Source organism: Myxine glutinosa, chromosome 5 (genome assembly GCF_964187855.1).
Source record: "Myxine glutinosa chromosome 5, kmMyxGlut1.1, whole genome shotgun sequence".
In the NCBI taxonomy this organism is placed as follows: domain Eukaryota; kingdom Metazoa; phylum Chordata; class Myxini; order Myxiniformes; family Myxinidae; genus Myxine; species Myxine glutinosa.
The window spans coordinates 188,110,118-188,131,017 of record NC_136265.1 but is presented as its reverse complement, the minus strand read 5'-3'; the positions used below and the strand labels follow the sequence as shown (position 1 = coordinate 188,131,017).

Below are 20,900 nucleotides of genomic sequence, written 5' to 3'. Positions count from 1 at the left end.
GAACACGTCTGGGATGAAATGGAGCGACGCTTACGACGTCATCCGAATCCTCCAAAAACGCTGCAGGAACTCCGCCAAATCCTTCCTCGGATATGGAATGATCTTCCCAAGGACTTTCATCGACGTTTAGTGGCCTCAATGAGGCGAAGGTGCCAGGCCTGCATCAATGCACAAGGTGGACACACTCGCTACTGACCGTGTGAACTTGCTTGTGAACCCCCTCTTGTGTTGTGGCTCATTTGCATATGCCAGGTGCACTGTTCTTATGGACTGTTGATCGTTACCATACCTTGAAACATTTGTCTTTCCATGTAATAACATTTCATTCGCGGCAGTAAAAGTTTAACACTGATTCTGTTTGTTGTTTGTGTGTCACAATAACTTTTGCCTTTGAGTATATATATATATATATATATATATATATATATATATATATATATATATATATATATATATATATATATATATATACATACACACATACATATACATGCACATATACATACACATATACATACACACACATATATGCATATATATATATATATATGTGTGTGTGTGTGTGTGTGTGTGTGAGTGTGTGTGTGTGTACACATGCATACACACATACACACACACACACACACACACACACACACACACACACACACACACACGTATTAAATATGGTCCAGTTAAAGGTCATCAAATTATTGGAACTTGGTGCAGGTGTGCAGAAATGAGGGGAAGGGAAGGTGAGGAGTGAGAGAATCGGACACTTGCCGCGTAGAGAAAGCATCTTGGAGAGGTGAGGGTGATAACAATGTCGGTGCTATATGTACGTAATAAATATACAACCCTTTTATATTCCCTCTTATCATGTGGAAAGGTATAATTGTGGCGGTGTAGCCGGTTGCACACAAGTGCTGTGTTTACGTTTCAAGGAAATTGTTTCCTGCCATTGATCTCGTACCGTCGAGGTGCTTGCACCTGGAATAAACGTTCCACCTCCATGTAAATCAAGGTTTCGCTTGATATGCGGAATGTTAATTAAATTTACAAAGAGTAGGAAATTTGTGATATCGATGAAATATCGATGTGAAAGTGAAAGTAAAACACCTCCCACGCTCACACCGTCACACCCTCTTTCCCGTGTACAATCACTGCAGTGACGTCACCACGCAAGGTGTTCGCTTGATGTAGTCGTCTTGCTCGTTTTATCGTTGTCGCACCCACCAAGACCATGGCAGCGACGACACCGGGTCAGCGTGCTTCCCCGTACCTGTGCTTGGCACTGCTGGTGCTTCACCTGGTGGGGACTCGGTGCCTGGGTTTGCCGAACCCGTGTTCGCATCGCGTGGTCTCGGTGCGACCAAACACCATCGTGCGACCCGAGGCGTCGCTCGCCGCGGGAGCCGAGCTGCTCGCCGCGCCCCGGGGTCTCCGCTCGCCGGTGGAGTGCGTGTCCGCGTGCTGCGAGACCCCCCGGTGCCGCCTGGCCCTCCTCCGCACCGCGGCTCGCCGATGTTACCTGTTCGCGTGCCCCCCGCGGCGCGGTGACGACCCTGACGGTGAGACCACGTGCGAGTTCTCGCCGCACGAAGGGTACACGAGCTTCGTGGTCCGCGGGGAGACCCAGGACCTAGGTAAGAGGACTGTGAGTTTCGCGGGGTCAAAGGGGTCGTACAGAGATGGAGAGCGGCTCCGTCCAGACAAAATGGTCAACCATTGGCTGTACGGGTCATCAGGTGAGGATGCCGGTCGATACCGATATGATGATAGAGATAGGGGCAGTGGTAGGGACAGAGATCGCAGTCGACTCTGGAGGGTTGAGGACGACGAAGAGCATCCGGTGGATGGTCCAAATGGAGATTCCCATGGGATCCGAGACCGAGAAAGCAGAACCAGACTGCTGGCGATGGAGGACAAACAATCAACCCGAGAAGATGACAGGTACGAATCCGATGGAGATAATTGGAATTCCGGGGGTGAGACCCACGGCTGGAGAAAATCGGCAACCGTGACGTCAGAGGATGATGGTGACCATTTGAAAGAGATGGTCGAAGATTGGAGACGTGGCACCTTTCCGAGTATAGAGTCGGTTGGAAAAGGACGCGTTGGAGGTCCTGGGGAGTCACGTGACGGTCAGAAGACCACAACAGGTGGAATTGCTGAAGATGGCAGCCTGGAAGTGAGTACGTCGCCCAATCAGACGACTGAACTGAGATCTGTGTCAGCCAGGCCACAGCAGGGGGTGACCACGTCGGATGGAACCAACGTCACGAAGGTCATCGCTATCACAGTACCTGGGACTGAAGGTGAGACCTGCTCTCTGACGACAGTTGTGCATTTTTCTAACCAAGGTACAGCGGCTGAGTTTGTAATCATGAATAGCCAGGTATATTTCTGAGCCTTTTATAGGTATATATATTTCTAAGGTATATTATATAGGTATATTCTATATATCCAGGTATATTTCTGAGCCATAAATATCCAGGTATATTTCTGAGCCTTTTATAAGCCTTGTGCCAATTAACTCAAACTACATTTTGTTTAATTCAATCCACATTTATGATTTTATGTTTTACCTGCTTGTCCGTGACACTGATACCGGTCTAAAGCACCACAAGACTACTCTTGCATGAAAAACACCATTTTAATGAATCCACAAGACAGCCAGATTATTGGCCCTATGGATCTGCCTTGCCTGCCGAGGGTCTTGCACCATGGTGCTGTATGAAGGGCCACCTTCTACAGCAATTTGTCAGGTTACTTTTTACCAAAACTCGACCAACTTCAGGTGCTGATGTACCTGCAGCCGAGCTTTCGTGTTGTGTTGCCCGGTTATTACCTTCGCCAGAGGATAGGATCAAAGGATGCTGTATTGCATTTGGGTATGCTTGGTTGTTTGTTTGCCTCTCCGCACAGAACGTGAGTACATCTATTAATTACGTACAGTTGGAACATGAGTATCTCGATTAATTACGTACAGGGCCTTGAGAAAGTATTCACACCCCTTGACTTTTTCCACATTTTGTTGTGTTACAGGCTGAATTTAAAATGGATTAAATTGAGATTTTTTTTGTCACTGATGTAATACTCCATAACGTCAAAGCGGAATTTTATTTTTAGTTGGTGTAATCCTTTTTCTCTAATTTACATAAGTATTCAGCCCCCTGAGTCAATACTTTGTAGAAGAGCTTTGGGCTGTGATTACATCTTCGAGTCTTCTTGAGTATGTCTGGATCAGCTTTGCACATCTGGATTTGGGTAGTTTATCCCATTCTTGGCAGATTTGCTCAAGATCTGTCAGGTTGGATGGGGAGCATCAGTGATCAGCAATCTTCAAGTCTTTCCACAGATTCTCAATGGGATTCAAGTCTCGGTTTTGGCTGGACCACTCAAAGACTTTCTTGTTTTGAGGCCATTCCAGTGTTGCTGTTTGCTTGGGGTCATTGTCCTATTGGAACATAAATCTTCGCCGCAGTCTCAGGTCTTTTGCACTCTGAAGCAGGTTCTGATCAAGCATTTGCCTTTATTTGGCTCAATTCATTGTTTCCTCTATCCTTAAAAGTCTCTCAGTCCCTGCCGCTGAAAAGCATCCCCATATCACGATGCACCAATGTACTTCACGGTAAGGATGGTGTTAGATGGGTGATAAGCTGTGCTCCGTTTCCGCTATACGTAGCGCTTTGCATTCGGGCCAAATATTTCAATTTTTGTCTTGTCGCAACAGCATATTTTGCCTCTTAGTTTGAGTCATTCACATGCTTTTTGCAAACTCCAGGTGTGCTGTCATGTCCTTTTTTTCCACAAGAGTGGCTTCTGTCTGGCCGCTCTCCCATAAAGCCTAGATTTGTGACGTGCTGCAGAGACTGTTGTCCTTCTGGCAGGTTCTCCCATCTCAGCCAAGGAACTCCGTAGTTCTGTGAGAGTGCTCATTGGGTTCTTGGTCACGTCCCTGACTAAGGTCTCTCTTGCCTGGTTGCTCAGTTTGGTCGGACGGCCAGCTCTAGGAAGAGTCTGGGTAGTTCCATATTCTTTCCATTTCCTGATGATGGAGCTCACTGTGCTCTTGGGAACTCTCAACATTCTAGAAATTGTTTTATACCATTCTCCAGATCTATCACAATTCTATATCGGAGTTCTACGGACAGTTCCTTGGACTTGATGTAGAGTCTCTACTCTGACATGTACTGTCAAATGAGATCGTGTGTGTGTGTGTGTGTGTGTGTGTGTGTGTGTGTGTGTGTGTGTGTGTGTGTGTGTGTGTGTGTGTGTGTGTGTGTGTGTGTGTGTGTGTGTGTGTATATATATATATATATACGTATACATACATACATACATACATACATACACACACACACTAGTGGGGTCACCCATGGGAATCCCACGGGCATGGACGTGTGTGACATTTCGACATATTGAGTTAGATGCTGCACATTCATTTTTACAAAATGGTTACTGGCAAGTCATCAGATCCAGAAATGGTGTAATGAACACAATTTATTTATTTCACATAATATGTGACCCCTCACTCCTCTCCACCTGACACTCTCCTCTCTCCACCTGACACTCTCCTCTCTCCACCTGACACTCTCCTCTCTCCACCTAGTACTCCTCTCCTCTCCAATCCCTCACATTCCTCTCCTCTCCAATCCCTCACCTCTCCAATCCCTCACACTCCTCGCCTCTCCAATCCCTCACTCTTCTCTCCAATCGCTCCTCACTCGCCTCTCCAATCGCTCCTCACTCGCCTCTCCAATCGCTCCTCACTCGCCTCTCCAATCGCTCCTCACTTGCCTCTCCAATCGCTCCTCACTTGCCTCTCCAATCGCTCCTCACTTGCCTCTCCAATCGCTCCTCACTTGCCTCTCCAATCGCTCCTCACTCGCCTCTCCAATCGCTCCTCACTCGCCTCTCCAATCGCTCCTCACTCGCCTCTCCAATCGCTCCTCACTCGCCTCTCCAATTGCTCCTCACTCGCCTCTCCAATCGCTCCTCACTCGCCTCTCCAATCGCTCCTCACTCGCCTCTCCAATCGGCTTTCCCCGTCTCGTTTCTCTCTTTTTTCTCCCGTCTCATTCTTTTTCTTGCTCCAAATCGGCCCGACTCGCCCGTCGGCCCATTTCGCCCGTCGGAATCGGAAATCGGGCCGTCTTGCTTTCTTGCTTGCGCGTAAATAAATTGTGTTCATTACACCATTTCTGGATCTGATGACTTGCCAGTAACCATTTTGTAAAAATGAATGTGCAGCATCTAACTCAATATGTCGAAATGTCACACACATCCATGCCGGTGGGATTCCCACGGGTGACCCCGCAAGTTTGCATTGACGTTCGTCGATGGACTCATTCGCCCATCTCATTCGTTTTCTTGCTGCATCCTGTTCAAGTCTGCATTCTTCATCGATCAACAACAACAACATGCATTTTAAGGCCATTTTCCCTGCTAGAGCGGGGGTTAGCCTTGCGGTCCCCATGACAATCTTCTCCATTTTGCCCTATTTTCTGCATCTCTCCTTGTTAACCCCCTTGCCCGCATTTCTTCTACCACCATCTTTAGCCAAGTCTTTCTCGGTCTTCCCCGTCCTCTACTTCCTTCTACATTAACTTCCATCACTCTTCTCAACCAGTCACTTTCATCCTTCCTCAATACATGACCAAACCATCTCAACCTGTTCCTCTTGACAGCATCAATCACAGGCAATATTCCCATCATCTTTCGCAATTCATCATTTGTCTTCCTCTCTCTCAACGATACTCCGCACATCCATCGAACCATTCGCATTTCCACCCTTTCCAGCCTTCGTTGCTGCTCTACGTTCATTACCCATGTCTCGCTCCCATAAATCATAACACTTCTCACACATGCAGCATACACCTTTCCCTTCAGCTTCAGTGACACTCTCCTCCTCATCAGCATGCCACTCAGTTCCCGAAACTTCTTCCATGCACATCTCACTCGAGCAACCGTTGCCGAGTCTGATCCACCTTCTCCATTCAGCATGTCTCCGAGGTAGCAAAATGTTTTCACACCTTCCAGCTTCACGCCGTCTCCAAGATCCAACTCAACATTTCCTCCATCTGCAGCTCCCTCTGCGCACACCTTACATTTGAATGTAGCTGCCACACTGGTAAATGACCCTCTCAGACCACTACATTTTTGATGAACCCACTCAGCACACATTGTACATTGAATGGAGTTCACTCCGACACCCTTCCTGCACACAGCACACGGCCACTTCCCAGTTCTTTCCACCTCACCACATGCTTTACCACTTGCCATCACCTTTGTCTTTCCGATATTCACCTTCAGACCTTTTGTCTCCATACATTCCTTCCACTTGTTCATCTTTTCCTTCAGTCCATCCATACTTTCCGCAATCAACACCAGATCATCTGCATACAACAACTCCCACGGTAAACCCTCCTTTACGTTCTGAGCCAGCACCTCCATCACAGCTACAAATAGTAGTGGACTCAGTACCGACCCCTGATGCACTCCCACCTTCACCTCAAACTCACCACTGTTCCCATCCTTCGTCCTTACAGCTGTGCATGCTCTTTTGTACATTGCCATCACTACTCTGATCAACCATTCCTCCACTCCTAACTTCCTCAATGCCCATGTCTTCTTCATTCTTCATGCATTCTTCATCGATCGTCTCATTCATTTTGGAAATAGAAGTTTCCACGCAGCGCATGAATTGTCGCGATCCTCAAGAGGAAGTGTCTCGTAATCATCAAATGATAAATGGCAAGTAAATTATATTGTGGAAAATTAAAGATTTCAAATAAACCTATTTAAAGTGTATGCGCACATAACTAATAAAAAAACGAAGAAATATCTCTCGGTAATTTCCTGAAACATATTTTACTTCCGGCTAATAATGTTGAATGAAATAAAAACGAAGAAATATATGTCGGCATCATTGTCGACGTTTTTGTGACGACTGTCATCAAACGAAAAAGTAATATATCTTAACGGAAAAGCAAAGGCGAATTTTTAATATTGTTACAGACGCGGCTTTTAGATGTTATATTGACCGAGCGGTGGTGTATTTAACCGCGTCCGAACAGTTACTCCCCGATTAGAACCCGATTCCACCCGACGTTGACCAGATCGCCCCACAGATATTCAATCGGGAAATCTCTAAAGCGACCGAAAGAGAAGGAAAAGAAGAAGAAGAAGAATACGGAGGAAGAACAGATTTATTATACACACACAGCAATGGATGGAAGAAGCAGTAACACAGCGAATCGTTAACTTACACTATTCATTTTTACTTAACCCCAAGACAACGAGCAGGACAGGACGTTCACTCTTACACAGGGGATATTGCAGGCAGGTAGGGCTTGAGGTGGATTGCTTGAGAGGGAGGCAAAGTCGGGAGGCCGCAGCTCGCAATTCCTCGCGGTTTTGGCGGGAAACCCCTTCGTCGCGTATCCGCTGCGGTAGACGCCACGCGCTGGTTCGGCACACCTGCTCCTCTTCTTATGGTGGAGCCGTCTCCCTCCTTTCAGTGCGTCTCTCCAAAGCTGGTTTCCTTGCCGAGTACCTCTCCTCTTTGGCTTGGAGCGTTTCGCATCTCACCGATCCTCTTGGTGCAGTCTCTTTGCTCATCTCCCAAGGCCTCTGGAAAAGCAGTCCCTTACAGTCGCTTTTATCACCTCGGGCGAAATCAAGCCGCCGGCTCCGAGGGCACGCCTACCGGGTCGCTCACCGCGGTGCTGATTGGCTGTTAGGGCTGGCTCACTCCTCCCCCCTTATGACGAGGTGGAGACACGCCTTTCTTCTCCAACCCTACCTCGTGGCCAATGGTGGTTGAAGAAAACCGCCCAAAATGCGGAAGGCAAATGGAAGGGAGGTTTTGGGGAAATTGGAAGGGCCTACGCTTATTTTGTTTGATACAATGCAAAGTCAATCTAGTGGGAAACACATATTTAGCCTACATGGAATAAGGAAATACACTATTTAAAAGATATATCGTGACCTGCGTGTAAGTTTCATGGAATTAACTAGGATGGCTGCGACCATTATTTACATTACGAGGATGTTACCATACTTTTGTAACGTTCACATTGTAACGTTTCCACATTCGTTACACTGCACCCTCCTTTCTTCAGGCCCGTACTCGGGCCTACTAAACTTTAACTTAGTGTGACACGTAGGTGTAATTCCCTCTACAATTAACCTGACCCTGAGTGTGACAATTTTAAAACACAAATAAGTATGTCCCCCTATTGCATTGCACCCTGTCTAACAGACTCAAGCCCACAGCTAACCGAATTACGGAATTATTCTCAAACTATACATTTACGGTGGGGAGCATTATTTACAATGACGTGATTTCTTATTTACAACGCAACCCAGGACCTGTGTTTTTGTTTTTTTTTTTTTTTTAGAGAACAAGAGAAAGAAATTCCTGTTGGGAGGGAGGAGACAGCACGCATTGCATCGATGCACCAGTACCAATACCACCAAAGCACCCAAAAGCACCACAAAGCACCAAAAGCGCCACCCGGTGCGCAGTCACCATGGTTCATAATAAACACAACAAAACAGCTGGTGGTGGTCTTCTCTTTCTCTGCTGGGCCGATGTTCTTCCCGACGTCTTCTGGCTTCATGCGGCCTAGTTGGAAATAATAAAAAGCACAACTTGTGTCCATTTTTATTTAGGGCCTCAGGGGCCAACTAAGGGTGGTCCACCTGTTTGGCATAGGTGCCACCTTACCAAGGTCCGCAAGCAAGATTCCCTGGCCACTATGGCCGGTCTCCAACAGAGGTGCCCTGCCCCAGAACCTGGGGTCCATCAAGTGGTACTTGGCCGCAGAACAGCGGTCCATAAAGTGGTACATCAACGCAATGCATGCTGGTTCTGGGAATCTCGGGCGCACAATGGCCACCTCACGCACGCTCCCATCGGCACCCAATGGCGCACAGGTCATGTGGGAGACAAAAGAAAGACAATTGAGCGAGGGGTAAGGTCACAAGGGTACACGTCAATAAGGCAATGCAAGGTGAAATGCGTACGGAGGGCGAAGTGAGAAAGCTCGTCCCTACCGTACGTCACCCCCCTGTCACCTACCCTACCCCTGCCCTTGCCCTTACCCCATATGTACAAAATCTACACATTACCAATTCGTCACTACTGTCACGTCTTCCCCATATTTCCCCTATACCAAATTCGTCACCACAATCCCTCTACTTCAAAATTTGCCATCACCAATTCATCATCAATCCTCATAAGGAGGGAGAGATGGAATTACGCACAATGTCACACCCACGTCATGATGCGTCTCACAATCCAAACATTTGCATCATAAAAAATAATCAAAACATGGCATGGTGTGGAGTACCTGTCACCTCAGGTGAGTGGATGCAGATGGTGCGAGGAGATCCTTCATCCTAACTATTTTCTAAATGACTTTAACACACTTTACACTACCCGGGGTCTTTCCCTGCCAATCCATTGGCCAACTTACACTATGGGTTCTAATAACCAATTCCCATTGACCAAACTGTGGTGCTTCTCAATTTGGGGTCTCACTCCCCCGATTCATCTCCCGGTGCTCTCGCACAATTTCTGGGCTGCGACGTCTAGCTCTCCCAACAGGTCTACCCACCTGCACACCTCCACCACTGTAGTTGCCACCCGAGCTTACCTAGCTCCTCACCCTAACCTAACTAACTGGGGACAGCCCCTCTACTGGCTCTGTCACCCCATGGTGCCCTCTGGCACTGGGCTACCCGGGTCCGTCCTCCGGATCCTCGGGCCCCATCCACAACAACTACTACCGGCTCCCAGAGCCCACCTGCGGCCTCACCTGGCCGACATCCTCACAGTGGTGGAGTGCCCAAACCAACTACACACACTAACAGGCTACACGCCCAGCCATTTCCACAACACTAATGCACCCATCCACATACCATTCTGCCACCCGCACCACAGATGCCAATATCCAACCACAATTTACCTGTACCCTCTACCTAACACTTACACTACCCGCCCCGGGTATCCGTGATGGGGGTCCACTCTTCCCCCATTCACACCTTCGCACCATCCACTCCACTCCACAATTTCCACCATTCTCACTCCACGACCATCCATTCCAATACTCCAGATATTCCACACTACCATTTATTCCACACAGCCACATACACCTGTTGTTGCACACCTGTGCCCTCACACCTGGTGCCACCTGCACCCTCCTTTCTTCCTGGACCATTTGGTCAACACAACACGCAATCACCACTACTCCCTCATACACTGCTCCACCCACCTGTTCAGTTGCACACCTGTGCAATCACACCTGTTCCATTCTCACCTGTTCAATCCTCACACACACGGCATCATCTCAGCTAACTACTCCCCTCTGAAACTTGCGCTTCCCAGTCGTCCCTTTAAACTATTGCGCTCCTACGTCATTATAATCCACACTAATCTACCTGCGTCCCCACTACAGGTATCAGTCACTAACTAAACTTAACGTTACCGAATGTCATCTTCGCTAGATCCCTACAATTATCCAAGCCCTCCCTGGCTCGGTTGTCATAGCCACCCCATAAACTATTGCGCATTTGCCCCCACTTGTGAGGGATGGTGGATTTGCCATCCCACCACATCGGGGGTCTCTCTATCGGCCCTCATTCCGTTCGTTGTTGCTTCAATTTTGTTTAACAATCGCTCACTGTTATATTAGCCCTCCTTTGCTCACTATGAGCATCCATTTTTGCCATCAATTGGTCCATAAAAAATCGCATGTACTCTGGCATCTCTGGCTCGGCTGCCGCGACCACGGCCGCAGCGCAATTTGGTGCCGCTACACCCACGTGCGCGAGGACGCCATCTTGTGCGTCTGATACTCCCTCAACCGCCTCCTCATTGCTCCCCTCCATTTGATCCTGGGTTACTCCTAACCCCTCCTCTAGCTCACCCACCGGCATTCGATCGCCTTGATTGTCCATGGCGCGATCTCAAAATTCGGGTTTTGCTTTATAAAACAAATTAAATTTCGGCAGCTTGTAATTTTGAGCGCGTAAAGCGCGCTTCGGGTCCGATTTCGGGTCCGATCTCCCTCCTCGACACCAATTGTTACTCTAATAGTACAATTGGTGTTCCAAAATTTGGGCCTAACAAATTTAGTCCCAGGTCCGAATCCAACTCCTCGACACCAATTGTTACTGACGCGGCGTTAGATGTTATATTGACCGAGCGGTGGTGTATTTAACCGCGTCCGAACAGTTACTCCCCGATTAGAACCCGATTCCACCCGACGTTGACCAGATCGCCCCACAGATATTCAATCGGGAAATCTCTAAAGCGACCGAAAGAGAAGGAAAAGAAGAAGAAGAAGAATACGGAGGAAGAACAGATTTATTATACACACACAGCAATGGATGGAAGAAGCAGTAACACAGCGAATCGTTAACTTACACTATTCATTTTTACTTAACCCCAAGACAACGAGCAGGACAGGACGTTCACACTTACACAGGGGATATTGCAGGCAGGTAGGGCTTGAGGTGGATTGCTTGAGAGGGAGGCAGTGTCGGGAGGCCGCAGCTCGCAATTCCTCGCGGTTTTGGCGGGAAACCCCTTCGTCGCGTATCCGCTGCGGTAGACGCCACGCGCTGGTTCGGCACACCTGCTCCTCTTCTTATGGTGGAGCCGTCTCCCTCCTTTCAGCGCGTCTCTCCAAAGCTGGTTTCCTTGCCGAGTACCTCTCCTCTTTGGCTTGGAGCGTTTCGCATCTCACCGATCCTCTTGGTGCAGTCTCTTTGCTCATCTCCCAAGGCCTCTGGAAAAGCAGTCCCTTACAGTCGCTTTTATCACCTCGGGCGAAATCAAGCCGCCGGCTCCGAGGGCACGCCTACCGGGTCGCTCACCGCGGTGCTGATTGGCTGTTAGGGCTGGCTCACTCCTCCCCCCTTATGACGAGGTGGAGACACGCCTTTCTTCTCCAACCCTACCTCGTGGCCAATGGTGGTTGAAGAAAACCGCCCAAAATGCGGAAGGCAAATGGAAGGGAGGTTTTGGGGAAATTGGAAGGGCCTACGCTTATTTTGTTTGATACAATGCAAAGTCAATCTAGTGGGAAACACATATTTAGCCTACATGGAATAAGGAAATACACTATTTAAAAGATATATCGTGACCTGCGTGTAAGTTTCATGGAATTAACTAGGATGGCTGCGACCATTATTTACATTACGAGGATGTTACCATACTTTTGTAACGTTCACATTGTAACGTTTCCACATTCGTTACAATATATATCGACACGTTGCCGTCGGTGTCATGTTGGGCGGTGTATGATACACCATGACGCGATTTTTTAAAATATATCTCTGCATTTTCCCGCATGTGTGGAATGTTCTCAATTATTGCTGACACCGAGTCTGAAACCATCGATAAAAATGAAATCATATGGTGAGTTAGATTGGAGATAAAGGCGTGAGAGAGACTCAATGGCCTTGAAGTTACAGGCGTTTGAGAATTCATTTCGTTCTATAAACGGCAACTTTCATTGGATTTTATTCCCGTTTTTTTTCAACCGAGTCTAAAACTATGTTAGCGACTGTGAAAAATGAAATGATATATCGAATTTGATTTGAAATAAAACTGGGAGAGAGAGCAAGACACCACGGGCCTACAAAACAGGCCTCAAAGCTATGCGAGTTAATAAAATGGTGGATATTTGTTTATAATTATATGAAGCCACTCCCAGAATGGGTGGAGCTATGGGTGGAGCTACTCTGCAAACCGAGTAAGCCACACCCCGGACAGACACCCAACAGACAGACAGAATCATCTACGGCTATTATAATATATATATATATATATATATATATATATATATATATATATATATATATATATATATATATATATATATATATATCTATCTATCTATAATTCCAGTAATCTCTGTGTGTCTGTCTGTGTGTCTGTGTGTCTGTGTGTTTGTCTGTGACCGCTGTTTCTCGACAACCACGGGTCCGATATACTTGAAACTTGCCAGGTATATTGCTGGGGACCCGAGGATGTGCCTTTTCAAGGTTTGAAATTAATCGGACAAGTACCTACCGAGCTATGTCCAAAAAACGCTTCAACCAATCAGAGAGCAGCGAGCTATCACGTGTGCCGAACCGTTAATGCAATGCAAGCTTTAATGCGTTAATGCAAGGCTTTTCTTTTTTTCCCTCTTCTCTTTCTACTTTTCCTTGCGATTAAATTGCAAACAGCCAAAATACGTTGGCGCTAATTGAAGAATTGGCCATTAACACTAAAATAATCGTAACTGCGATATGCCAACTTCCGGACAGTGCAGCCTTCCATGTTGTTGTTGTTTGCAGCAGCTGTTTGCAGCAAGGCAAGGCTTTTCTTTTTTTCCCTCTTCTCTTTCTACTTTTCCTTGCGATTAAATTGCAAAAAGCCAAAATACGTTGGCGCTAATTGAATAATTGGGCATTATGTTTTACAACTAATAAAAACGAATTTGCGATTCATTCGCTTTCCTGCGCGTTTGTGTACGCGATGGCGATTTCTTTACCAAACTCCGGAAGCCGTTCGCTTTGGACCGAACCATTGCATGTAAATAGAGGGGGGGGATTGTCACCACTCGCAAGCCGTTCGCTTTGGACCAAACCATTTCATGTAAATAGGGGGGGGGATATAATTTTAGATATATATATAGTACGGGCATGCCCTAGTATATATATATAAGCAGTAAAGTATGTTTGTTTGTTTGTCCTCTTATAACTCGAGAATTACTCATCGCAGAGCAAAACCAAAGACATATTCGGAATCGGTACGTCTCAGAGCAACTACAGCACACCTTAAAATTTAAAAAACTTCGCGTTTTAAAATTATGATGTCATCAGCGTATTTCGGAACGTTAATTTTTCAACTTCATATTCGGAATCAGTACGTCCCAGAGAAACTTCGTAACGTTAATTTTTCAACTTCATCCGATTGACATGTAGTAAGGGCATTTTATGAGATATTTCACAAATATGTTAACTAAATTGTTACCAAAAAATTTCTTCACCAATATGTTTGTAAAGGTGTGTAATAACGTGTTAAAATGTTGAAGTTCAACTCCCGTGGGAAACCCAGAAAAAAAGCTGTTGAATTCGGGTACCGAAAAATTATTTTCGAGAATTTTTTTTTTTTTAAATGGCCCTTAAGTAACTTATGAGGGGTCAAATAAGGGTTTTTCATGATTCTGAGTTGATTGTTAACATTTATATTTTCACTTTTACATTTACACACAAAGTAGCTTTTATTTCACATACATATATAATACTCAGGAGTTATTTCTCATTCACAATGTCAGAAGTTTCAACAGTCATTGTCTATGTCTTCTTCAGACTCAACAACATCATGACTGCAGTTTCTGCATGTAATGCCATTACAGACTCCACAGGCCGAGATGCACGTGACCCCATTCTTCTTGCAGCTGCATCGCCGGTTGCTGCAATCTCCATGACAATTACAGCTCGTGAACTGCAATAGCTCCTCAGGAGCCGTGGGGTCCAGTGTTGGAACTGGCTCATACCCATGCACACCTATTGTCCATCCATAGTCACTGGGGTTCAGAGACATGCTCTGTAGAAGGATCCAGTCGTACTTCCAGGACAGATCAACTGGATCGCATCTAGTAGTCCAGAATCTTCCATGATGTTACCCATTGATCCAAGATAAGACTTCAGCAGGTGAAAACCACCCAACCTTGGAATGACAGGTAGATTTGCCTGCTTTATTATATTCACAGCCTTCAGCCAAATCGGAAGATCAAAGGTCACTATAGTGACCCCAGCGCGCCGTATGCACTCTTTCAGAGTGGTGAAGATGGTGTTGAGGTCATTAGGGTCTCCTTCAATAACTGGGAGGAACTCGATCTGTGTGCTCTGCTTTGCATCATTAGCATGGATTCTCTTCATCCAGCCATTCCAGTTGGAGTGTGGGAACTCAGGATCGTTGGCTTTGATCACCCACCCCGCTGCCCAGAGTGTGTCACCTGGAGTGAGGAGTGGCTGATCATGAGCCAGGGAGGAGGAAAGCTCAGCGAGGGGGAGAAACATGATCGCGTTCGTTCCTATCTGTTTCCTGTTCGTAAATGGAATAATCTTTACTTCAGTTCCTCTCAGGATCTTAGCTTTGTCGAGTGCCTTCAACTTCACCCGGGGGAAAGCTGCTGTTTGTGGATCTGGCAAAGGTGGTGCCGGAGAGGTGACTTCGATCCAACCCATTGAGTGAAAGGGAGTGTTTCCATGAATAGAGACAATGTTTAAATCTATATTGTCTCCAACAAACTGAGTGACTGCATTGTTTGTTTCCCCAACCTCCATAAAGACCACCTGATCATTACTTGACAATTCACTTTCACTGGCTGGCACTTTGGCTGTCATCACTGATTGATCCTCAAGCGCAGCATCAACCGCAACCTCATCATTGATCTGTTCATCGGTTTCCTCCACAATGGTGTCAAGAGTGCCAGAAGTATCTGGAACATCATCTCCACTCCTACTATTAAGGAAGCAGTATTTGTAGTTTTGTGTCTCCGTGTAAGACTCAGTGTATCCCAGCCGGTGGAACTTGTTGAGCATCCATTTTGACCCAAATCTATGATCAAGTTGTATGGCAAGCCCCATTTGGTGTGGCAATACTCCAGACCGAGGTCGACAGGCCTTAATAAAATTCTGCCCCCAAACGGCAACTCTTTCGTCTGTCTTGACAATCGGTCTCAAGAACATCTGAAGGCTTGCAGGAACAAGTGTCAGCTGACTATCGATGTCAGTCATACTGTGTGTGGTGGGGTATGACTTTGGACCTAAATCAATCAAGGCAATATCATTGGATATGAACTTGAGTGCCGTCTTTATGATCTGAGTCTTCTCATCTCCATGGTCAAGATTAGCATGATGCGCTCGCAGAATATTGTCGGTGCCATCTTTGAGACAGAGTACATCTGCCCTTCTTTCCTGTGTTGTGAAATACAAGGTGTATTTCTCTAGAAGTTTATCTTTAGCCAATGCTTTGAATAAGAAAGGCTCTTCTCTGGTGACTGATCAAACTCCTGCAGCTTTTCATGGACTTGGTCCATGTTCATTACCCCATGCTCTAATTCTGAGTCTAACCATTCGCAGAATTCAATAAAAACTGCCTCTCGCTCCTCATCAATACTCCTCTGTCCTCTCTTCCTTTTTCCTTACTCATCAGTCTTGGACAAACTGTCACCTCTCGCAAACATAAGTTTGCATCGCAAATGGTACAGTGTTTCTTCTGCTACCAAGTCGTTGATCCCTTCCAGGCGTCCAGTGACTTCAGCGCCCCAGTCATCCCTGCGACTCCGTGCTGTCTTCAGCAAGCTTGCCTTCAGTGTATCTGCAGTCAAATTATCTGGCACTCTGTATTTCTTTCTAGCTTGTGCTGGATTATTTTTGTAGAGCTGGGCTGGTTGGTTGCAAAGAATGCATACATCCTTATACAGGAGGTCAACTGACTGTGATCTTCTAGAACTGCAGCCAATTGATGAACTGAACTCACAAGTAGTGCGTCTTCTCTTCAACTTTGATGACTCTTTCTCTGCCTTTGATGCTTGAGCTGACTTCTTGGTGGTTGCAACAAAGTTGTTGTACAGATCATTTTTACACTTCTGGTGGTACCTCAGTTTTCCTTCCTTTTGAGCCTCCTTCATACGTTCCACAACAGTAACATTTTCGACAGTTTCTGCTTGTTTCAATAAAGTTGAGTATCCCTTTGGAGTTGCCTGTATGAGCCTTTCAGCTGGTGTATCCGAGCGTGCACAGATGAAGCAATTGAGCACAGGTGGAGTAACGTCTTCATCCATATTGCTAGACTCCATGTCCTGCAAAGTAGAAAATGAGATATATTTAGAAATTATTTTTCCACAAAGGAGTGTCTGTGGTGAAATATAAATGTTAACAATCAACTCAGAATCATGAAAAACCCTTATTTGACCCCTCATAAGTTACTTAAGGGCCGATAAAAAAAAAAAAATTCTCGAAAATAATTTTTCGGTACCCGAATTCAACAGCTTTTTTCCTGGGTTTCCCACGGGAGTTGACCTTCAACATTTTAACACATGTTATTACACAACTTTACAAACGTATTGGTGAAGAAATTTTTTGGTAACAATTTAGTTAACAGATTTTCATATGTTTCCCTTACTAATGGGACCAACGGCATGTGACAGAGAGTGAAACATTTATTTGACGACAATGACTTCCGACGTCCGGGTTCGGAATGCGGGACCAATGCCATTTGACAGGGAATAAAAAATAAATGCGACATTCAATTGACGACAATGACTTCCGACTTGACTCCCCCCTCCCCCTCCCCTCCCCCCTCCCCCTCCCCCTCCCCTCCCCCCTCCCCCTCCCCCCTCCACCCTACCCCCTCCACTTCTCCCCTCCCCCCTCCACTTCTCCCCTCCCCCCTCCCAGCTCCCCCCGCCCCTCCCCCTCCCCCCTCCCCCCTCCCCTCCCCCCTCCCCCCCTCCCCCCTCCCCCCTCCCCCTCCCTCCTCCCCCCTCCCCTCTCCCACAAATATTTTGTGATAATCTTTTATTGATTTTAATTATACAATTAATCAATCAATTAGTGTACACCTCTCCCTCCCAATGCAGCATCTATGAGCTGCACTGCGGTATTGCCGGGCGCCGGAGGCGCCCCGGCAATGCCGCGCTTGAGGATATTTAATTATTTGGCATGGGGGCGGTGTATTTTCAATGTATCTGTACTTGTTTCACATTCTTTCTTTATAGCACTGCCAATAATGAAAGCAAAGGTTTGTCAGTTATTCAGGTACAAGCAGCGACCTGTACAATCACTTCACCACATTCCACAAAGCACTTTTGCCACAGCAAAAGTTATTTCATTGTTCTGCGTGTGTGTGTCTTGGTTGTTATCTTCATTTGCAGGTTTCAGGAGGTGTGTGTGTGTGTGTGTGTGTGTGTGTGTGTGTGTGTGTGTGTGTGTGTGTGTGTGTGTGTGTGTGTGTGTGTGTGTGTGTGTGTGTGTGTGTGTGTGTGTGTGTGTGCGCGTGCGTGTACGTGTACGTGTACATACATGTACAGTATATATGTATTAAAGGGAAAAGGTGCATTGAACGAAAAAGTAACTCGGTCTACTCTGTTAATCGCATAATAAACAAGCAAGAGCAGAATCGGTCTCGGGTGATGTTTCAACTGCTTCCCAGAGAGCTTTCTTTGACCAATAGCCGATTTAGATTGTCTGTTGGACTGAGGAAGCGAGTTGCTGGGAAGAGGGTGAACCGTCGCCTGAGACAGAATCTGATCTTGCTTATTTATTATTTGAGTAGATCTCGTTACTTTTTGGTTCAATGAACCTTTTGTTTTCCTTTTTAAATGGTATAATCCCAACCGCCCCAATCTAAGATCATAGATACATATATCAAATCGACTGTATATATATATATATATACTAGCGGGGTCACCCGTGGGAATCCCACGGGCATGGATATATATATATATACACACGCACACTGTACAGGGGGCTGCAAAAGTAGGTATACAGTAAGGATTATACCAGTATTATAATAGTGGTGCCAGGATTCATTTAATACTTTGTTTGAACATTTGAGGGATTAATATGTTTATTATTGATATGCTTGTATAATCAATAAAATACGTTTTGTGCGCACGTTTTGTTTTTCATTACTGTATACCTACTTTTGCAGCCCCCTGTGTATATATATATATGTATGTTGCGGTTTTATGTTTTTATAATCAACGTTACCTTCCCCTCATAGTTTAGTATAGTTTAGTTTAGTATAATATATATATTCCTGTTTCTAATTAATATATATATATAATATGGAGGTTCCTCCATTCAATGGAGGTTCCTGGTTCGAGCCCCGCATTGTCAGAATTTTTTCACACAGCCCCTCGCAGGAATTTGATTCCTGTTTCTAAAATTGTAGATGAATTAATCTTCAATGCATTTCTACTAATGCATACATACGCATGCATATACTTACGCTAACATTCGGGTCTGCTTAGCAGGCACGTAAGACATCGGCCATGATAAAGCTCGCTGTGTTAAGTGTGGAAAAGTTCTGAGGAGATTGCGGCTGGCTCAATGGCGCAGTGGGCTGTTGACGCGTTATCAATGGAGGTTCCTGGTTAGAGCCCCGCATTGTCAGAATTTTTTCACACTTAGCGAGTTGCTGATCTTTGTCAGACTTTGCACCTCTATATCTCGCAGGAATTTGATTCCTGTTTCTAAAAAAAAATAATTATATATATATAATATGGAGGTTCCTGGAGGTTCCTAATATATATATTGTTACGGACACGACTTAGATGTTATGGTGGGCCGAGCGGAATGGCCGCCGTGTTCGCACAAGTTACCCGATTACACTCGAACGTTGGCCGAATCGCGCTATGCTAAATCAATGAAGGAAAGGACACAACGGCTGGGTTAAATGACACGACACCAGGGGTACAGTTCTCAAGACCTCCGGAGGAGGATATAATATGGGATATGCAGAACGTTTAGATTACACGGCACAAGAGGTACAGCACAGAAAGATAAGCACTTATACACGGTCTTATCTTATTCCCGACAGACCACAGACAAACGGGACAAGACTGACTCACACAGGGATTGATGGCAAGGAGGGGCAGGCAGTCGATAGCTCAAGGTGCACCTTGGCTCAGGGGCAGAATCCACACGGTCCGGTCCAGATATGCGGGGAGGTATTGTCGCGCTCGGAAGGTGGCGTCCGTTTTCTCTCCAAGCTGAGGCGCATCTGACGTCACCTCCGGTAAGTGGCTGCGTATATCCAGCGGGGAGTGACACGCCCTCGGCTCGTTAGCTCCGCCCCAGATGGAATCGGTCCGCCGCTTCTTATTGGGTGCGGGGGGGTTACCGGGCTCCGCCCTTGACGAGGAGCTGACAGTCAGCCCCTGTGTGGTAACCCCGTCGGAGCACATGGGCAATGGCGGCTAACCAAGCCGGAGTGAGGACGCACACTCCCCGCGCCGCCGCCGCGCCGCCCCCGCTGTTGTTGTAGTTGTTGTTGTTGTTGTAGTTCCATGAGGAAGAGATGCGGGGAGGTATTGGGAGGTCCTAAACTTACTACTGGTGCCATACAATCACATTCTGGTGCAACGAAGAGTCAGAATTAATGGAAACGAGTCCTTAACTGACATAGACTAAGAATAACTAGCAAGATGTCCTATAGTTGTCTACGTGAGATGCGGTGAACCTGGGTACGACATTTAATGGGGGAAAAAGGGGAAGGTCGGTTCTACAGAGTGTTGTTTACAGACAATGGGACTAGGGAATAGGGGATTGGGGATAGTTGGGGAGTATTGGGGAAATAGGGGAATATTTACAAGCGGATATGGATGGAGGCCAAATCCCATATCCGCAACATTATATATAATATGGAGGCAAAACCGCAACCAGATAAAGTAAACTTGGATTCATCTGACCACAAGATCCTGTTCTGCAAATCATTGTCCATATCCATTAACCCAAGCAATGTCTCACATGCCTCAACGCACCTGTCAAAATCATCCTCAGATAGTTGGTGAATTAATCTGGGTACGTATGGTTTCGCATTAAGGTCTTTTAGTATTCTTCAAATCAATGATCAGATTATGTTGGTGACGTTTGATAAACGACGAGTTCATAATGGTGTGTTACTGTCAAGTTATTGTTGAATGACTGCTCTGCTTTCCTCAGTTCGAACAGTACGAAGCCTACCTGGTGACTGTTTTGGAAGAATGCTGCCGGTTTCATCAAACTGCTTGTTACCCTTGCCAGAGGAGAGCGTATTACATTTGAGTCCGTTTGTTTATTTGTCTGTCTGTTTGTCCACACAGAATAAATATGATTTTCTCTTCAACCGTTGGTCC

At 46.1% G+C, this 20,900-nt stretch overlaps 1 protein-coding gene across 2 annotated transcripts in view; it reads left to right on the top strand.

Annotated features, from left to right (window-relative positions):
- The first annotated feature begins 1,131 nt into the window (after positions 1–1,131).
- The window catches only part of LRP11 (LDL receptor related protein 11), a 43,115-nt gene continuing 23,346 nt past the window's right edge, over positions 1,132–20,900 (top strand). For both annotated transcript variants that reach the window (XM_068115246.2, XM_068115245.2), the window contains exon 1: positions 1,132–2,297. In XM_068115246.2, the coding sequence (XP_067971347.2) occupies positions 1,223–2,297 (1,075 nt within the window). In that variant the 5' untranslated portion in view covers positions 1,132–1,222. The remainder of the gene's footprint in view (positions 2,298–20,900) is intronic.